At 42.5% G+C, this 15610-nt stretch overlaps 1 protein-coding gene and 1 gene segment (V, D, J or C); both read left to right on the top strand.

Moving 5' to 3' along the window:
- The window catches only part of LOC132518105 (T cell receptor alpha chain MC.7.G5-like), a 357885-nt gene that overhangs the window by 206056 nt on the left and 136219 nt on the right, over positions 1 to 15610 (top strand). The gene's annotated exons all lie outside the window — the stretch shown is intronic.
- Positions 14 to 15610, top strand: part of LOC132518097 (T cell receptor delta constant-like) — a 57984-nt gene continuing 42387 nt past the window's right edge. The window contains 2 exon segments of the C gene segment in view: positions 14 to 76; positions 219 to 525. Of these exon segments, the coding sequence occupies positions 31 to 76; positions 219 to 525 (353 nt within the window).

Below are 15610 nucleotides of genomic sequence, written 5' to 3'. Positions count from 1 at the left end.
TGGGAGGCAGAGCTGTCCCTGAGTGGAGCCATGCAGAGGGTCTGCTACCTCATCCACCTCACTCTCTTCTGGCCAGGTAAGGCAGATCCTGGAACCTCAAAAGATCAAGGCTCAGCGAGGCATCAAGGCTGCCAGGGCCTGGCCCTCGAGCACAGCACCCGTTACTCAATGATCTCAGCCCCAGTCCTCACTAAGTCCCTCTCATGTCTCTTCTCTAGGAGTCATGTCAGCTGTCACGTTGGTGCCTCAAAACCAAGCAAGGAGTGTGTCTGTGGGGGAATCTGTCACCCTCAAGTGCTCCATGAAAGGAGACTCCATCAGTAACTACTATACCTTCTGGTACAGGAAAACACCGGGTAACACAATGACTCTCGTATACCGAGAAGGGGGCACATATGGCCCTGGTTTCGAAGACAACTTCCAAGGTGAAATTGATTTTTTAAACAACCAGGCTGTGCTGAATATCCTGGAGGCATCAGAGAGAGATGAAGGATCTTACTACTGTGCCTCGACCACCACCCTGCTGTGGGTTCACTTCTGAGCAGCTCAAAAAATGTGGAGATCTACGTGGAACAGCAGTTCCAACAAGATCATGACTTTCTCCTGAATAAATAGTTCAAGAAATGGAAGCCGGAGAAGGCTGACGTTCATGCCTTTCCTTCAGGTTCACTGGCTCACAGCCTGCCCACGCACTCCAGTGGTGCTCAGATAGGCAACCCCCAGTGGGGTGTGGCCCGGTGTAGGGCAGGAGAGAGGAGAGACAGAGTCAGAAATTGTAGCATTTACGGCACACTCTTAACAGTTTTCTTGGAGAGTCATAAAAGATTTGGCCACACAGCCTAAAGTACTTAGGATATGACATAAAGAGGCACTTTCCAAAGTATGACTATGGTGATGTCCAGTTTCTCCCCAGCCATATACACCAGGAATCTAGCTGTTCTCAAGGAGAGGGGCTGGGAAGGTGGGAAGACTCCTCCCTTCCTTCGGCATCAATGGTACACACTGCCTGTCATCTTCCCAACGTGGATGGCAAGACTTGATCTCTAGCTTGCTGTACTGTTTTGGACTTTTGCCCTCCTTTCCATCTCTACCTCTTTACTTCTTCTTCTATATGTTCTAGAAAAAAGACATTGAACAATTTTTTCCCACTGGCATTTCTTTATCCTTCTTTGGACAGCTCAGTTTAGACTCCACTTTTATCTTGAGCAATGTACTTTTCCAGATTTAGATGACTGACAGCCTATTCTGAGGCTGAACCTGTCCTTCCTTCTGACCTCATCTAGAAAAGCTACCATTCACCTCACTGAATACATTACTGGAATTTTGGTGGTGATGGGTATGTTCAGTAATTTGATTATTGTGATGGTTTCATGGGTGTATGGGTATATCTGAATTCATCAGGTTGTGGGCTGTAAATATGTGCCGCTTATTAATAAAGATTAATAATCTTCTCAATAATCTAATCAAAGATCCTGCTGTCCATAGAAGTACAAAAAAGGCTGACAAGTGTTTGCCAGACACACACAGTTACACAGTTGGTCCAGTCAGGGATCCTCACTGTTCCACCAAGGCACCTCCCAATCTGCCCATCTCTTGTGATTTTGTCTGACCTTTCATATACATGTATCTATATATGATAAAGAATGATATTTGGAAGCTTTATGTAGATGTTGTCAAAGTTTTGGAACCATAGTTTTAAAAGACCTGCAAAATGGAATCCTAGGAAGAGACCCAGTGGGTCCTTCTGACAGAGACCAGAAGAATGTCTTTGATGAGAAGGAGGAGAGAAAACATCTGGACAAATTCATAAAACTGTATGTTAGCTGTAATAATGATTAATATCTGTTGAGTGTTTACTATAGGCCAAGCACTATTCTGAGCACTTTACATGTGTTATATGATTTAATCCTCACAATAATCCTATGATGCATTTTCTATTATTATCCCCATTTTACAAACGAGGACACTAACGCACAGAAGAACTAAAACACTTGCCCAAGGTACCACTAGTAATAAGGGAGGGCGACAGATTTCAGACTCTGGAGCTGAAGGACACAGTATGTGATTCAGGAGGTTGGGGGAGGGTGGTCCATAGAGGAGACTGTCCCCAGGATGTGTCAGAAATAAGGGACAACAGGGCTGTGCCCTCGCCACCAGACCTATTCAAACCAATGCTCCGTGACCATCTGTCAAGAAACTGGGACAATGCAGCACAGGTCCCAGAGGATTTCTCAATGTTTTCTAACTCTGAGATTTTGTGATCGTGACACAAGCTTCACTCCGTCTTCTAAAATTATCTGTACCTCTTCATCTTTGAAACCAGGATAAGAAGAGTTACATCTTCAGAGATAATAAGAGTTCCATCTTCACAGTGTTGTTAAAGGCAAATGATAGAGAGGAAGTAAATTGCATTGTACATGGTAGCTATGCCATAAATGTTACTTAACATAAGTAAAGTAAAGGGCCAACAATAAAGTGGAATAATTGAGAAGAAAGTGAACTAAATTACAGAGTGCCAAGATGCAACCACTCTGCAGGTGTGGACTCACTTAATCCTTATGACAGCCCCGTGAGGTCTTTACTGTCAGCTCAGTGTCACAGATGGAGAAACTGAGCCTCAGAGAGACTGGGTAGCTTACCTAAGGTTCCAGAAGCAGAGCTAGGATCTGGGTCAGAGGCAGACGGCCCTGGTACTGGGCTAGGGGATGTGGGATATACTAAAGAAATACATGGCCTATAACAATGCCTGAATTAGAGAACAGCTGGGAACAATTGTGTGAATTCCAGTCATCTGTGTGATGCAGAGGTTGCCCTTGACTCCTTGGCCAGTCCCGGGGAGAGGGAATGGGGGTAGGGGTACCTAACCCCTTCCACCTCCACTTCTCCCTCCCTTGCTTTAAAACACCAGTTGCAATTGCAGCTTCCAGGCTGTTCTCCGGAGATTCCTCACTCCTGTGACTGAGGGAGGACTGCGGCTACACAGCCCCCTCCCACTTCCACTCCTGAGCCCACCCCTAGGTCTGCAGCTTGTCTCCCAGGCCACAACATGGGAAATGGGCCGACATCTTCCTCCCTTCTGATGCTTGTCAAAGGCAGTAGCTTGTTGAATTCTCTTAGAGTCTCTAGGGTGCTAATGCATTCACTGCCTGCTTCTTGCCTTCTCAGAGGCCTGTCTGGAATGGCAGCTACAGGGGTCTGGGGCTAGTGTGATGAGAGCTGGAGAAATTCTGCGGGTCCCTGGAGGGTCCATAGAATTGCCAACTTTACCATCCATATATATCTGCATAGTGAGACAGAGTGTCCAAGTTTGTCTCTTCCATTTTCACTGACTTATTATCTCTTAATCGAGGCAGCAGAAGGGCTCAAGATCTATCATCCACAGTTCTCTGCATTCAAAAATGAGGAAACTGACACCAGAAAGCGCTGAATTAAGGTGTGGGAGCCACCAAGCAAAGAAGAGAACTGAGTTCAAACAAAACTTTCCCCACTCTAGGTAGAGTCTTAGCCCCCTGCAGTGCCTCAGACAGAAAGTACTGGCTAATAAATTCTCCATAGCAACAAGGTGAAAAAACTCTGGAATTGAGGCTTCTTTCCTACTTCTCAATTCAACATCTTGCCTCCAAATATAAATTGAAATCATGGGGCTATACATCTCTAATATTTTTTGGTCAGAGTGCTTTATTCTTCCTCCAGCAAATACCATCTCTCCTCTATGCTTCATTTTTCTCCATAGCATTTATTACCATCTGATGTGCTGTATATTTTACTTGCTTATTTATTTGTTATTTAGCTCTCCACTGACTGGAACACGAGCTCCATGATGGCAGAGATTTTGTCTGTTTTCTTCACTGCCTTAACTCCAGCACTTAGAAATCTGGCACAAAATGGGCACTCAACAAACGTGTGGAATGAATGAGTGGGTGAAATGTGGAATGAATGAGTACTACATACCCTGCACTGTGCTGAATGCTGGGGATATAATAGTGCACAAGGCTGGTGACAACTTTGCCCTCAGAAATGCTTTATCCAAGCCTCATCTATCCACTAACAAGATTTTCTGAAGGGTAGATAATAAAGCACTCTAGAACACCAAATAACTTACTCTTGGAGAGCAGACATAAGAGCTCCTACATTCCTTGGACATCCCCCCATGACAGGGATAAAATGGGGTGGAGCAGGGAAGGGGTGGGGATGGCAGGCTTTCTCGTGAAAGAAAGACTTCCATTTTTCAAAACCAAGTGATGGAATTCCATCAATTAGCACAAGTGGAGAGGAAGCCATACTGAAAAGGTCAAAGCTTAGAACATGAAAAGGAAGATGGCAGACTTGGATGATTGACAAATGGAATATGGAGCAGGTCACATTGAGCCCTTTGCCTTTTCTCCCTCCTTAGGTGACCACATTCTATGGATTGATGAGTGTGTCTTCCCAACCATAAAAGGAGTGCATACGAATTGGATGAAGCATTTCTCTTGCTGGTCCCCAAGATGACACTACTCCAGCAGCCCCAGGAGAGAATCTGCCACCTCATCTACACTTGCAGATCCACATGCCTCCCAAAAACTGTCCCAATAGACAGGGAAGCTGACATAAAACATGCTTACCTCAGTGATGTTCTTGGTTTTTCCTCATCTCCAGGAACCTGAGGAATTTGGAGTAACTGTGGAGAAAGCTGGAGGGTTTTCACAATTCCTCGCAAAACTTTAGGGATTCCGCCTCCAGGACTTCTGGTTGTGCTGGGACCACAAGGCCCAGGGTAGGCCTCGGAGTTGCTTTCCATCCTCACTTGTCACCTAAGAGAAGTGAGCAATATTTCTCAGAGACAGTAGAAGGAAAGTCAGCATCCACAGAGACAATACCAAAAAAAGCAAACAAACAAACAAAAAGCCCACGTAGCTTGGGTCTGAGCTGTCAGCAGCTCTGTCACATCCAAGGCCTCCTCGCCCATAAAGACTTCAACTGTGTCTGCAGAGCACGTTATGGTCATGAGTGATTAATGGAAGATTAACTACCTCAATTGCCTTAAGGAGGAAGAAGAGTTTCATGCACCAAGTTTATAAATAAAAGAACCACAAAGGAGCCAATATTACTGGCACTACATGTTGAAACCAGACAGTTGACCCAGTAGCAATAACACTCCTCTGTAAGAAGAATTAAAATCTCTGAGTTCACAACTAGTCCATTTCTCAGCATCCAAACCATCATTATGTTTTCCACATGAAGGATCTCCTTCTCAGCCCTACGGCCCTACCGCTATGCCCCGCAACACACAGAGTGTTAGAATGGTGAGAAACTTCAATCACCTCCTGGCTCATCCTCTTCCACTGAAGATGCAGAAACTGAGGAATGGAGAAATTGACTTTTTCTCCAGCCCACAGCCAGCGGGTGGCAAAGCCAAATCCAACCCCTGGTCATAAATACCTCCCAGCACACCCTGACACCCGGTTGCCACGGGAAAGCACCCTATTAGCCCTGTATTTTCAGTCTGCATCCCTGCTATGCTATTCTCCCCTCTGGTCAGCTGGAGAATCTCCTCCTAGCCAAGTTGAGCTGCAGGAGTAAAAAGTCTCATAGTTGTTGCAGGAGTACAGAGCCTCAAAGTACTCCAGAGGGTCCACTACACTTCCACCCTTGCTTTCTACCCCTTTCTAAAGAAACTCCTTGAAATCTCAAATCCTGCCCTGGGTCCTTTCGCATTCCTTTGGGAGACTAGCTCCACACCGAGTGCATAGCAGCTGTTCAGTATAAAGAAGAAAGGCTGCTCTCCCGCTCTCTCTTCACCTACGTAAACCCCACTCATTAGGGACCCTGCTCCTCACTCCCTGCCTTTGTCCCCATGGCAGTACCTCTGACCCTTTCTACTGAGGAATAGACAGATCAATGGCCAGAGCCTGCCTTCCCTTCAGAGACAAAATCTCCTCCCCAAGGGTGTGGAGAAAAGGGAGCCCTCTTGCACTGTTGGTGGGAATGTAAACTGATACAGCCACTATGGAGAACAGTATGGAGGTTCCTTAAAAAACTAAACATAGAACTACCATATGATCCAGCAATCCCACTACTGGGCATATACCCTGAGAAAACCATAATTCAAAAAGAGACATGCACCCCAATGTTCATTGCAGCACTATTTACAATAGCCAGGACATGGAAGCAACCTAAGTGTCCATCAACAGATGAATGGATAAAGAAGATGTGGCACATATATACAATGGAATATTACTCAGCCATAAAAAGAAACGAAATTGAGTTATTTGTAGTGAGGTGGATGGAGCTAGAGTCTGTCATACAGAGTGAAGTAAGTCAGAAAGAGAAAAACAAATACCATATGCTAACACATATCTATGGAATCTAAAAAAATATGGTTCTGAAGAACCTAGGGGCAGGACAGGAATAAAGACGCAGACGTAGAGAATGGACTTGAGGACACGGGGAGGGGGAAGGGTAAGCTGGGATGAAGTGAGAGAGTAGCACTGACATACATACACTACCAAATGTAAAATAGCTAGCTAGTGGGAAGCAGCTGCATAGCACAGGGAGATCAGCTCGATGCTTTGTGACCACCTAGAGGGGTGGGATAGGGAGGGTGGGAGGGAGACGCAAGAGGGAGGGTATATGGGGATATATGTATGCATATAGCTGATTCACTTTGTTATACAGCGGAAACTAACACAACAGTGTAAAGCAATTATACTCCAATAAAGATGTTAAAAAAAATCTCCTCCCCCTTCTTTTTCAGAATAAATGCAAGTCCACAATATGACAATGCTGTTAAGAAAAAGAAAGCTAATGAGTTGCTATAAGATTATAAGAATGGCAATGTTATTATACTCAGCACTGGTCAGCTCTTCCCACAGGATCACTGGCCTGGCACGTTCCTGAATTAGCCTGAGTAAGTCTTAGTGAAATTAAACAGTGTTGAATTGCAGCCTGTGAAGAGTTATTATACAATGGAAAAGAAACCCACTAGAGTGGAACGTGTGTTCAAAACCTACTCTTGCCGTGTAAGAACCTGAACCCATCACCTCCCTTCCCCAGGCTCATTTACAAGGGCAGGAAGCAGGAACTGATACAGCCTGAGGTCCCTTCCCTTCTCACCTTCTATGATGCTATGATTAGTCATCCCCATTTCCTATGAGCGAGAAAAAGAGAAAACATTCTGAAATTTCAGCAAAAAGAAGTTCAAAATGAAAAATCTCCTTGAAATGAAAATCATCAACAGCTGTAAAGAGGTCTAGTAAAAATAATCATTGATGGCCTACAGGCATGGGGTACTTTTGTATGTGTAAGTCGCTGCTCAAAGTAGTTTACATGTTTTAATTTGTTTAATCTTCAAACAACCCATTGCTACTATTGTCCTTATTTTGTAGAAAAAACACGGAAGTGAGGTGAGGGTAAGGCATTGCCCAAGGTCATACTACAGCTGAGTGGCTGAGCTTGGACACAAGCCCAGGCAGCCTGCCTCCAAAGATATTGTGCAACCCAAGAGGCTCCATTTTCTGGAGCTTATTAAAACCTGTCTTTTAAAACATGTCTGTGGGCAAAAGAGTGGGTCCGATACCTTCCCAAAGTCCTTTCTGACTGTAGCAGTCTCTATTCTATAAAAGGAAGCTATTCAAGGAGTGAGAACTATCTCCTGTTGGGTCCCCCATGATACTACTCTTACTTTTCTTTTTTATTGGAGTATAATTGCTTTACAACGTTGTGTTCGTTTCTGCTGTACAATGACCATGCGTAAAATAGTAGCCAGTGGGAACATGCTATAAAGCACAGGAAGCTCAGCTCGGTGCTCTGTGACGACCTAGATGGGTGGGATGGTCTAAAAAATTTAGTCTATAAACTGCATATATGTTTTTATATATGAGTTCTTTTGATAATAAAAAGAGCATGGGTTGTGGAATCAGACAAAAGTGAGGAAGAATCACAACTCCTCAGTTACTGTAGGACCTTGAACAAGGTTGCTTAACTTCTTTAAACCTCTATTTCCTCATGGATAAAATACAGATAATAATACTTATGTCACAGAGTTATTACAAAGATTAAATGAAATAATTGCTAGAAATCAGCTGGCATCCTGGGTGACTAGCACACCAAAGGTGCTCAGTAATGCTAATACACTAACTCCTCAGCTCTTAATGGTCTGAAGGAGGGTGGTTTTTACCCAGAAGAGAGAAGAATGAAGGATCTAAAATGGGAGGAGGGTTTCCCTGGTGGTGCAGTGGTTAAGAATCTGCCTACCAATACAGGGGACACAGGCTCGAGCCCTGGTCCGGGAAGATCCCACATGCCGCGGAGCAACTAAGCCCGTGTGCTACAACTACTGAGCCTGCGCTCTAGAGACTGCGTGCCACAACTACTGAAGCCCGCAGGCCTAGGGCCTGTGCTCTGCAACAAGAGAAGCCACCGCAGTGAGAAGCCCGCTCTCTGCAACTAGAGAAATCCCGCTTGCAGCAAACAAGATACAACACAGCCAAAAGTAAAATAAATAAATTTATTTTAAAATAAATAAATAAATAAAATGGGAGGAAACATTGACAATGACCACTAACATTTTTTCAAACCAATAAGTCCAAATGTGCTGCCAGCATATTTTTCATAAAAATATCTCATCAGGAATGTTCTTCCCACATGACCTGTCTAATTCTTTCCATGCATTGACAATAGTGAAAGTCTCAAAGACAAATCCAGTATTGGGAGGATCTAGGTCCCCAATAACATACTGTGTCTTCATTGTCCTTTGTCTGTACCAGATGAAGGTGGCCCAGGCCAGTCTCAGCTCTAGCAGAAGTAACAAGGAGAATGAATTTTGCATGCCAAACTCTTTTCCAATAGACATGGTTTGGATGTCTAGGACAATAGCTACAAGGAACTCTCAATTTTCAGAAAGCTCAGCCTTCTAGCTTTGAGGATATTCCCCTGCAGGGCCTTACCAGTCGTAGGCTATTTAATTAATGTACCTTATTAGGAATACAGAGATGTTTTTTCATCCTTAAAAAGGAAAGTATTAAGTTTCGTTACTAACCTGTGAGGGGTTACATTTGTCCATCCTCATGCTGCCCGTGCTTTCTACCTAGGGTTAGCTCACTATGGCATTTGGCCAAGAAAACCATGTTCCCCTAAATGAATCCCAAAGAGCAATATCCTCACTGCAGTACTTTGGCTTCTTCCATCAAAAAAAAAAACAAAAAAACTATACAGACCTTATCCAGGGGAAATAGGAAGAAAAGCCAGGGAATCAGAGCTGCTCTCTTGCCAGAAATGCATGTTCTGATGGGAAAAGATGGTGAAGGGTGTCTGCACCAAATCCCACGTGGGAAAAAAGCTGTCTGAGGTCGGAGGAAACTTCCGTCTGCTAAAAGGAGCCAGCAGCCTGTTGACAAAACATTGGGGGCGGGGGGAGTCAGAACTCCTCCTTTTGTGTGACTTTAGATAAGTCACTTAAACTCTTTGAGCCTCAGATTCTCATGTGTACAATAAAGAGTTTATATTAGATGATTGCTATGCTTCCTTCAACACTAACAAACTATAGGTCTCTGCCCAGCAAGAAAGAGAAGGAAGCAGCTGTGGGACAAAGGGGATCAGATGTCACAGATTCCCAAGATTGTGATGCACAGATTCCTGCCTGGCTGATTCCTTTATGTGACTCAATAAGGATAAAATCAGAAAAAGAACTAAACAAAATACACTCATGATTAATCAAAGGGGATTGAAAGTCATTGCTAACCTCACACCTGCCTTGCTTTGCCTTCAGCTCACCTCCCTTGGGATATTCCTCCTCTTTAATGCCTCATCGGGATTTTTCAAAAACTGTGATCACTCACGGTTGAAGCTTTTCATCTCCCATGTATAAAAGGATATGCAAAGAGAGTTCAGTCTCCTGTTGAGTCTCTGCCAAGGTCTTAGCCTGGCAGTTCTGGGAAAAGAGCCAAAGACCCCATATTTCTTGGCTGTTAACATTCTCCCATCTGTGCTCAAGTCGGCAGGCTGGGCTTCAGGCTGTGGCTTGTCTGTAGTCTTACAGATAAGGAACTCTAGGTTTTCTAAAGAGACTCCAGAGAATGTTTCTGCAAGAAAGTAACTTGGCCCTCAAGTAACCAGACAGAGGATTATCTGGTTATATTTGGGGACAGTAAGAAAAAGACTAGGAAGTCTATATTCTATATTATAGCCTCAGAATCCAATCTCATCCTCCAATCCAATCCAATCACTTCAGGTACTGATATTAATTAGATCTTAGGTAATGTTCATAAATATCAATGTCATCTGTGTTCCCAATACAGGGTGTCCTACATCGTACACACGCAGGTGGAGAGGGTAACGTCCTCAGGTATGATAACAGCCCTTAACAGCATTCAAAAAGGAAAGACCTGCAAAACACAAGACATCTCACTGTGTTTCTGAGCCAGAGGCTCTGCTAAACAACAGAATCGGGGATCAGACCAATTGTCCACTGTGTCTCCCTGATTGAACTCACACAAAATAGCAGCTGCCATTTTTACTCCATGCAAGGCCATTCAGACCCAAGTTCCCTGAAATGTTGTTACCAACATTCTGATGGAAAAGTACATGTTCCAAACTGTTAAATCTGACCATTCTCTAAGCATGGGATTTTCTCTTTTTCTGTAAATGTTCTAGCTTATTTTTATTTTCTAGTATTTCCTTTCTGAAGCTAATTCCCAAAGGGCTCTCCTATGCTTTCTCATTCCCATTACAAGGTCAACATACAAGTTGAATATTTTAATTTCTTCAGACACCTCTATGGAGAGATTTCCACTTCCGTTTCTCTGTTATCCCAGGCACCTACCAGGAGCAAGGAGCTCAAGCTTGGACAACCTTGGGATATACAGCAACAATAAACATGCTCTCCATGTCATTGTCCCATGGCCAATTACTCAGTGTCTTCGGTGGCATTTGTTTCTCAATATTTTTCTCTAATCTTGATCCTTGGGCCTCCACTTTATAAATTCATACTTTCTTCTTTGAAATCCTCCCAGCATCCCTCATCCTGAGCTTTACCCCTTCCAACAATGACATTTCTCAGATCATTTGCATCTCAACAGGGAAATGATGCAAAACAGGTCCCTTCCTATTCTGGTTTTTTGCTTCCCACTCCTACCCCTACCCATTCAGGTCTGGAAAGTTAGCACCACCTTGCGCCATTCATGAGCATTTTCTCAGAGATCTGTTTCCAGAGAAGCATTTTGCATGTTCTGAAGGGAGAAGATGGGTGAAGGATATCTTTTGGGGATCAAGCCTGAAGCCCACTGATATTGTGACTCTTGAAGGTGCTTGACTCAGAAAGACTGGAAGTTTCTACCTAAATCCAGGTCCAGCTACTTCATCACTGTAATTTGCCATTGGAAAAAGGATGGGCTATCTACATATCACTCCTCTAAAGGCACAGAACTGAATCTTAAATTCTACCTGATGTTTGGATTGTGAAGCTCCAGGACAAAGGCTGGGATGCACCAGTTCTGTGAACTCTAAAGGGAGCTGTCCAGATCATATGCCTTCAATGGAAAAAAGAAGTGCTGTCACCTTAGAAACTCCAACTCTGGTCTACTTGTGTTCTCTGATACCACACCTCATTCTATCATGTATTTATGGCAGATCTGGTCTACTCAGAAATAACCTGGACCAAGTCAACATAGTCTTTGTTAGTCTTCAGACTCAAAGTGAAGTAAGGGAATCTGACTCCAGAGTAAAATCTTCCCCTCTCTCCAGTACAGGCTCCAAAAGCTACGTATAGAGCAGGTCTCTAACCACCCCATTTTTACATTGGATGTATTTCTCCTACTTCCTGTACATTGTTTCTTCGTACAAAGAATTCAGTGATAAAAACTGAGACTCCATCCTACATACACTGATTACCTCAACTATCAGTGCAGATTGAGTGTACAGAGGGAGGACAATTTTGTACCAAGATTTATTTATCTCTGTTTTCAGGAAAAAAACAATAGACACTTTCTCCCTACAATGGCTTTCTCACTGATAGATTATTTGCCACAAGGGGTTCAAATGGTTCTGCCATCGCTTTTTGGCTTCCACACCCCAAGCCATCTGGTCTCCATCACAGCTGAAGGAGGATCTCCTTGTTCAGCATTGTTGATGCCATCACACTGATCCCAGAAGGCAGACCTGACTACACAGATTAGCTAATAAACCAGGGAAAGCCCGTGTTCTAAGACAGAGGTGGAAAGTGGTGGGATGGATGGGACCAGGGTGCTGGGAAACTGCTCAAGTCTACCGCTGACTCAGTCTTCTCATCACCTGCCTAATGCGTCCAAGAGATGCATCTTCCTTATGAGGTACCAGAGACTCAGAATATCCACATCCTGTGGTTCCTGTACCCCCTAACACCCCATATTTGAGTTCCTTTCCTATTCAGAGAACAAAAGCTGCTGGCTTTGGGCCAGTTCACAACAGATGTAAGGCACAACCGCCAACTACCCAGGAAGCATCCACCAGGGCAGGGCATGAGAATCTGCTTCTTAGAAATTCCCATTCTTGTGGTCCCATCAATCATCTAACACCTGCCCAAAGAGAGACTGAGAGACTTTCTCCTGAGCATATTCTGGGATTTAATGCTTCCTGATGGGAACTGAGATGGCTGAGTTGCGACTAAGTTTAAGAGACTGAGAGTTAAGGGAATTATTGGAAAGCAGGTATTACTCTACATGTACTTTAGGGACACCTGCAAATCTATCCAAAACTTTGATACAGTGTCTTCCTAAATCACTGACATTGCCCACCTCACTCTCTGAATCCATGAGGTGATCACACACTGGACAGGCTTTCAAAGCCATGAGCAGCAGGACCTTTCCTTTCTCCACATGCAGGACAATGGAGTTGGGGATTCTGCTCATCAGAATGTTATTGCTAGTTTGTGAAAGGCCTTGCAAAGATGTCCTTGTACTGCAACATTCTGTAAGAGATTGTACTTTGACTTTCTCTAAGGCCGTAGATCTCTTTTGCTACCTTTGTGACCTAAGAGAATGGTCCCTTCTGTGTACTGCCTACTTAGTAAAGCAAAGAATAATAGGAAGCACACGGACAAAGTAAAAGGAAAGACACAAAGACATCAGTACGAGGGAGAATACTGTTGTGGACTCAGAATGTTTATCACTTGAATTGATATTAACCTGAACTTCCTAGAAAATAACGATAAAAACGTCAATATTAAGATATGTATTCTCTTAGTGTCTCTGAAACAAAATATGTGCATTCAAGGAGTACAGAATCCTTGAACCCTGTAGCTTTCACTAAAAGAAGTGCTTAACTGTGGCTGGAATAATCCAGTGTCCTGGCAGTAGCTAAGGGAGGCTGCCAGCTGCCAACCCTCTGCAAACTGTAAAGTAGGTCATCCACGGCTCCTTGTTCTCATCTTTCTGGGCCATTTTCTCGGACCCTCCTTCCCATCACATACCTCATATGCTTCTATTCTATTCCCATCAAAACCTGGTATCAAGAAATGACCCGAAACTAGTTCATACTAATTTAGCGAACAATGGAAATAGATGGAGGCTTTAGGTTCTCTAAGGTTGGGGTGGGAGGGAGGGAACACGGTATTTTAGTAGAGAAAATAGCCAAAAGCTAAAGACTAAAGAAACCATGGCAGAATTTTCAAAGCTTGAGGACACTGCCCACAATGAAAGATGGAAGTTTGTTCTCTCTTTGTTTGGAGGCTCAGTGTGGATCAGACAAAGAGAGTCTGGAATTTCCCAGAGCAGGCAATTCTTTCTCCATGTCCAGGAAGACAGAGAACATTAACCTGTCTACAACAGAGTACAGAACTGGGGCCAAAAAGAAAAAAAATAAAAATGATAGATAGATGGATATAGAGATTTCCAGATATAGATATAGATGTATATATAGATATAGATATGGAAAAAGATTTCATCTCAATAGCAGGAATTGCTTTTTTACAGTTGACAGCCATTCAGCAGTGAAACAAACATGCTTGTGAGACTGTAAGTTCAGGTGGGTGAATACACTAGAAAGGTTGTCCTCATTGTTTGGGAGCTAGAACTCAATGACCTGAGTTCTTTTCCTCCAGGAAATTCATTATAGAATCTATGTTGAAAGATAACCAGGACTGCTACCAAAAAGCAGCTACAGTTGCTACGTTGGTATATCCTTTCCCAGTTTCTTTTTCAATGTATAAATTATTACACACTCTGTATATGTAATTATACCCCCATATACACATCTGTATCTTTTTGAACATTATAAAATCAATTCTCTATGTTATCAGATACTTTTTCTTAATAGTATTTTTAATAAGTTACATTAATATTGTATCCAGGAATAGCTATGGTATAATCAGTCCTCTTATGGGGAATTTAGGCGCCTCCTACATTTCTCCTATTATAAGAATTGCTGTGATGAACATATCTGTATATAACTTTTCATTATTTAAAATTATCATCTGTGTATGTGAGTAAAACTTCATATATATATGAAGTTTATATATATGTAAGTCTCACTTTCCCTCAATTAAAGGATTCAAAATAAAGTTTCTTAGCCAACTTGATAATATAAACCCAAGGAGGGATAGATAAATTGTCAAATTCTTCTTTAAATTTTTAATGTATTATTTTGTTACACATGCATATTTAAAATCACATTTCATATAAAATAGTATATTAATTTTGAAATACTTGTTTTTGTCTATTCTCATAGTTCACAGAATTTTTTTCAAATTCCTCACAAGCATCTCAAATCAATGTATTTGTCATCAAAGAGCTGCTTTTTTGAATATTCGAACATTTTTTGACAGCAATCAAACTCACTTGTATCTAAATTGCTTGAATTATAGCACATTAGGAATCCATGTATGAAGCTATCACTAAAATATCTGGAACAACAATATCTATTCACAAAACATTAGGACTGTTCATTGCCACTTATCCTGTAAGTGAATATTCATGATTTACACACACACACAAAAAATTTACTTTAAGAGGTTTGTTTAGGACTTCCCTGGTGACGCAGTGGTTAAGAATCTGCCTGCCAATGCAGGGGACATGGGTTCGATCGAGCCCTGGTCTGGGAAGATCCCACATGCTGCACAGCAACTAAGCCCGTGCGCCACAACTACTGAGCCTACACTCTAGAGCCCCGCAAGCCACAACTACTGAGCCTGAGTGCCCCAACTACTGAAGCCCGTGCACCTAGAGCCCACACTCCGCAACAAGAGAAGCCACTGCAATGAGAAGCCCATGCACCGCAACGAAGAGTAGCCTCCGCTCGCCACAACTAGAGAAAGCCCACACACAGCAACGAAGACCCAACGCAGCCAAAATAAATAAATAAATTTATTTTTAAAAATAATAATGTTTAAATAAATAAATTTATCTTAATAAATAAATAAATTTATTTATCTTAATAAATAATTTTTAATAAATACATAAATAAATTTTTAAATAAATAAATAAAAGATTTGTTTAAACAATATTGAACACTTGTAATTTCAAAGGCTTACTCCCAAGAATAGTTACTAAGTGGTTGTTAAACTTGTTAGTCATCTTTTTCACTAATCTCATCAGCTGACTTCCAGAAGTATCCATGAAGTAGCATTCATTAAGATTATTACAGGTGAATGTGTCTTCAC

Source organism: Lagenorhynchus albirostris, chromosome 1 (assembly GCF_949774975.1).
Source record: "Lagenorhynchus albirostris chromosome 1, mLagAlb1.1, whole genome shotgun sequence".
NCBI lineage: Eukaryota > Metazoa > Chordata > Mammalia > Artiodactyla > Delphinidae > Lagenorhynchus > Lagenorhynchus albirostris.
The sequence above is the reverse complement of the archived record's forward strand: the minus strand, read 5'-3'. Positions and strand labels throughout refer to the sequence as shown.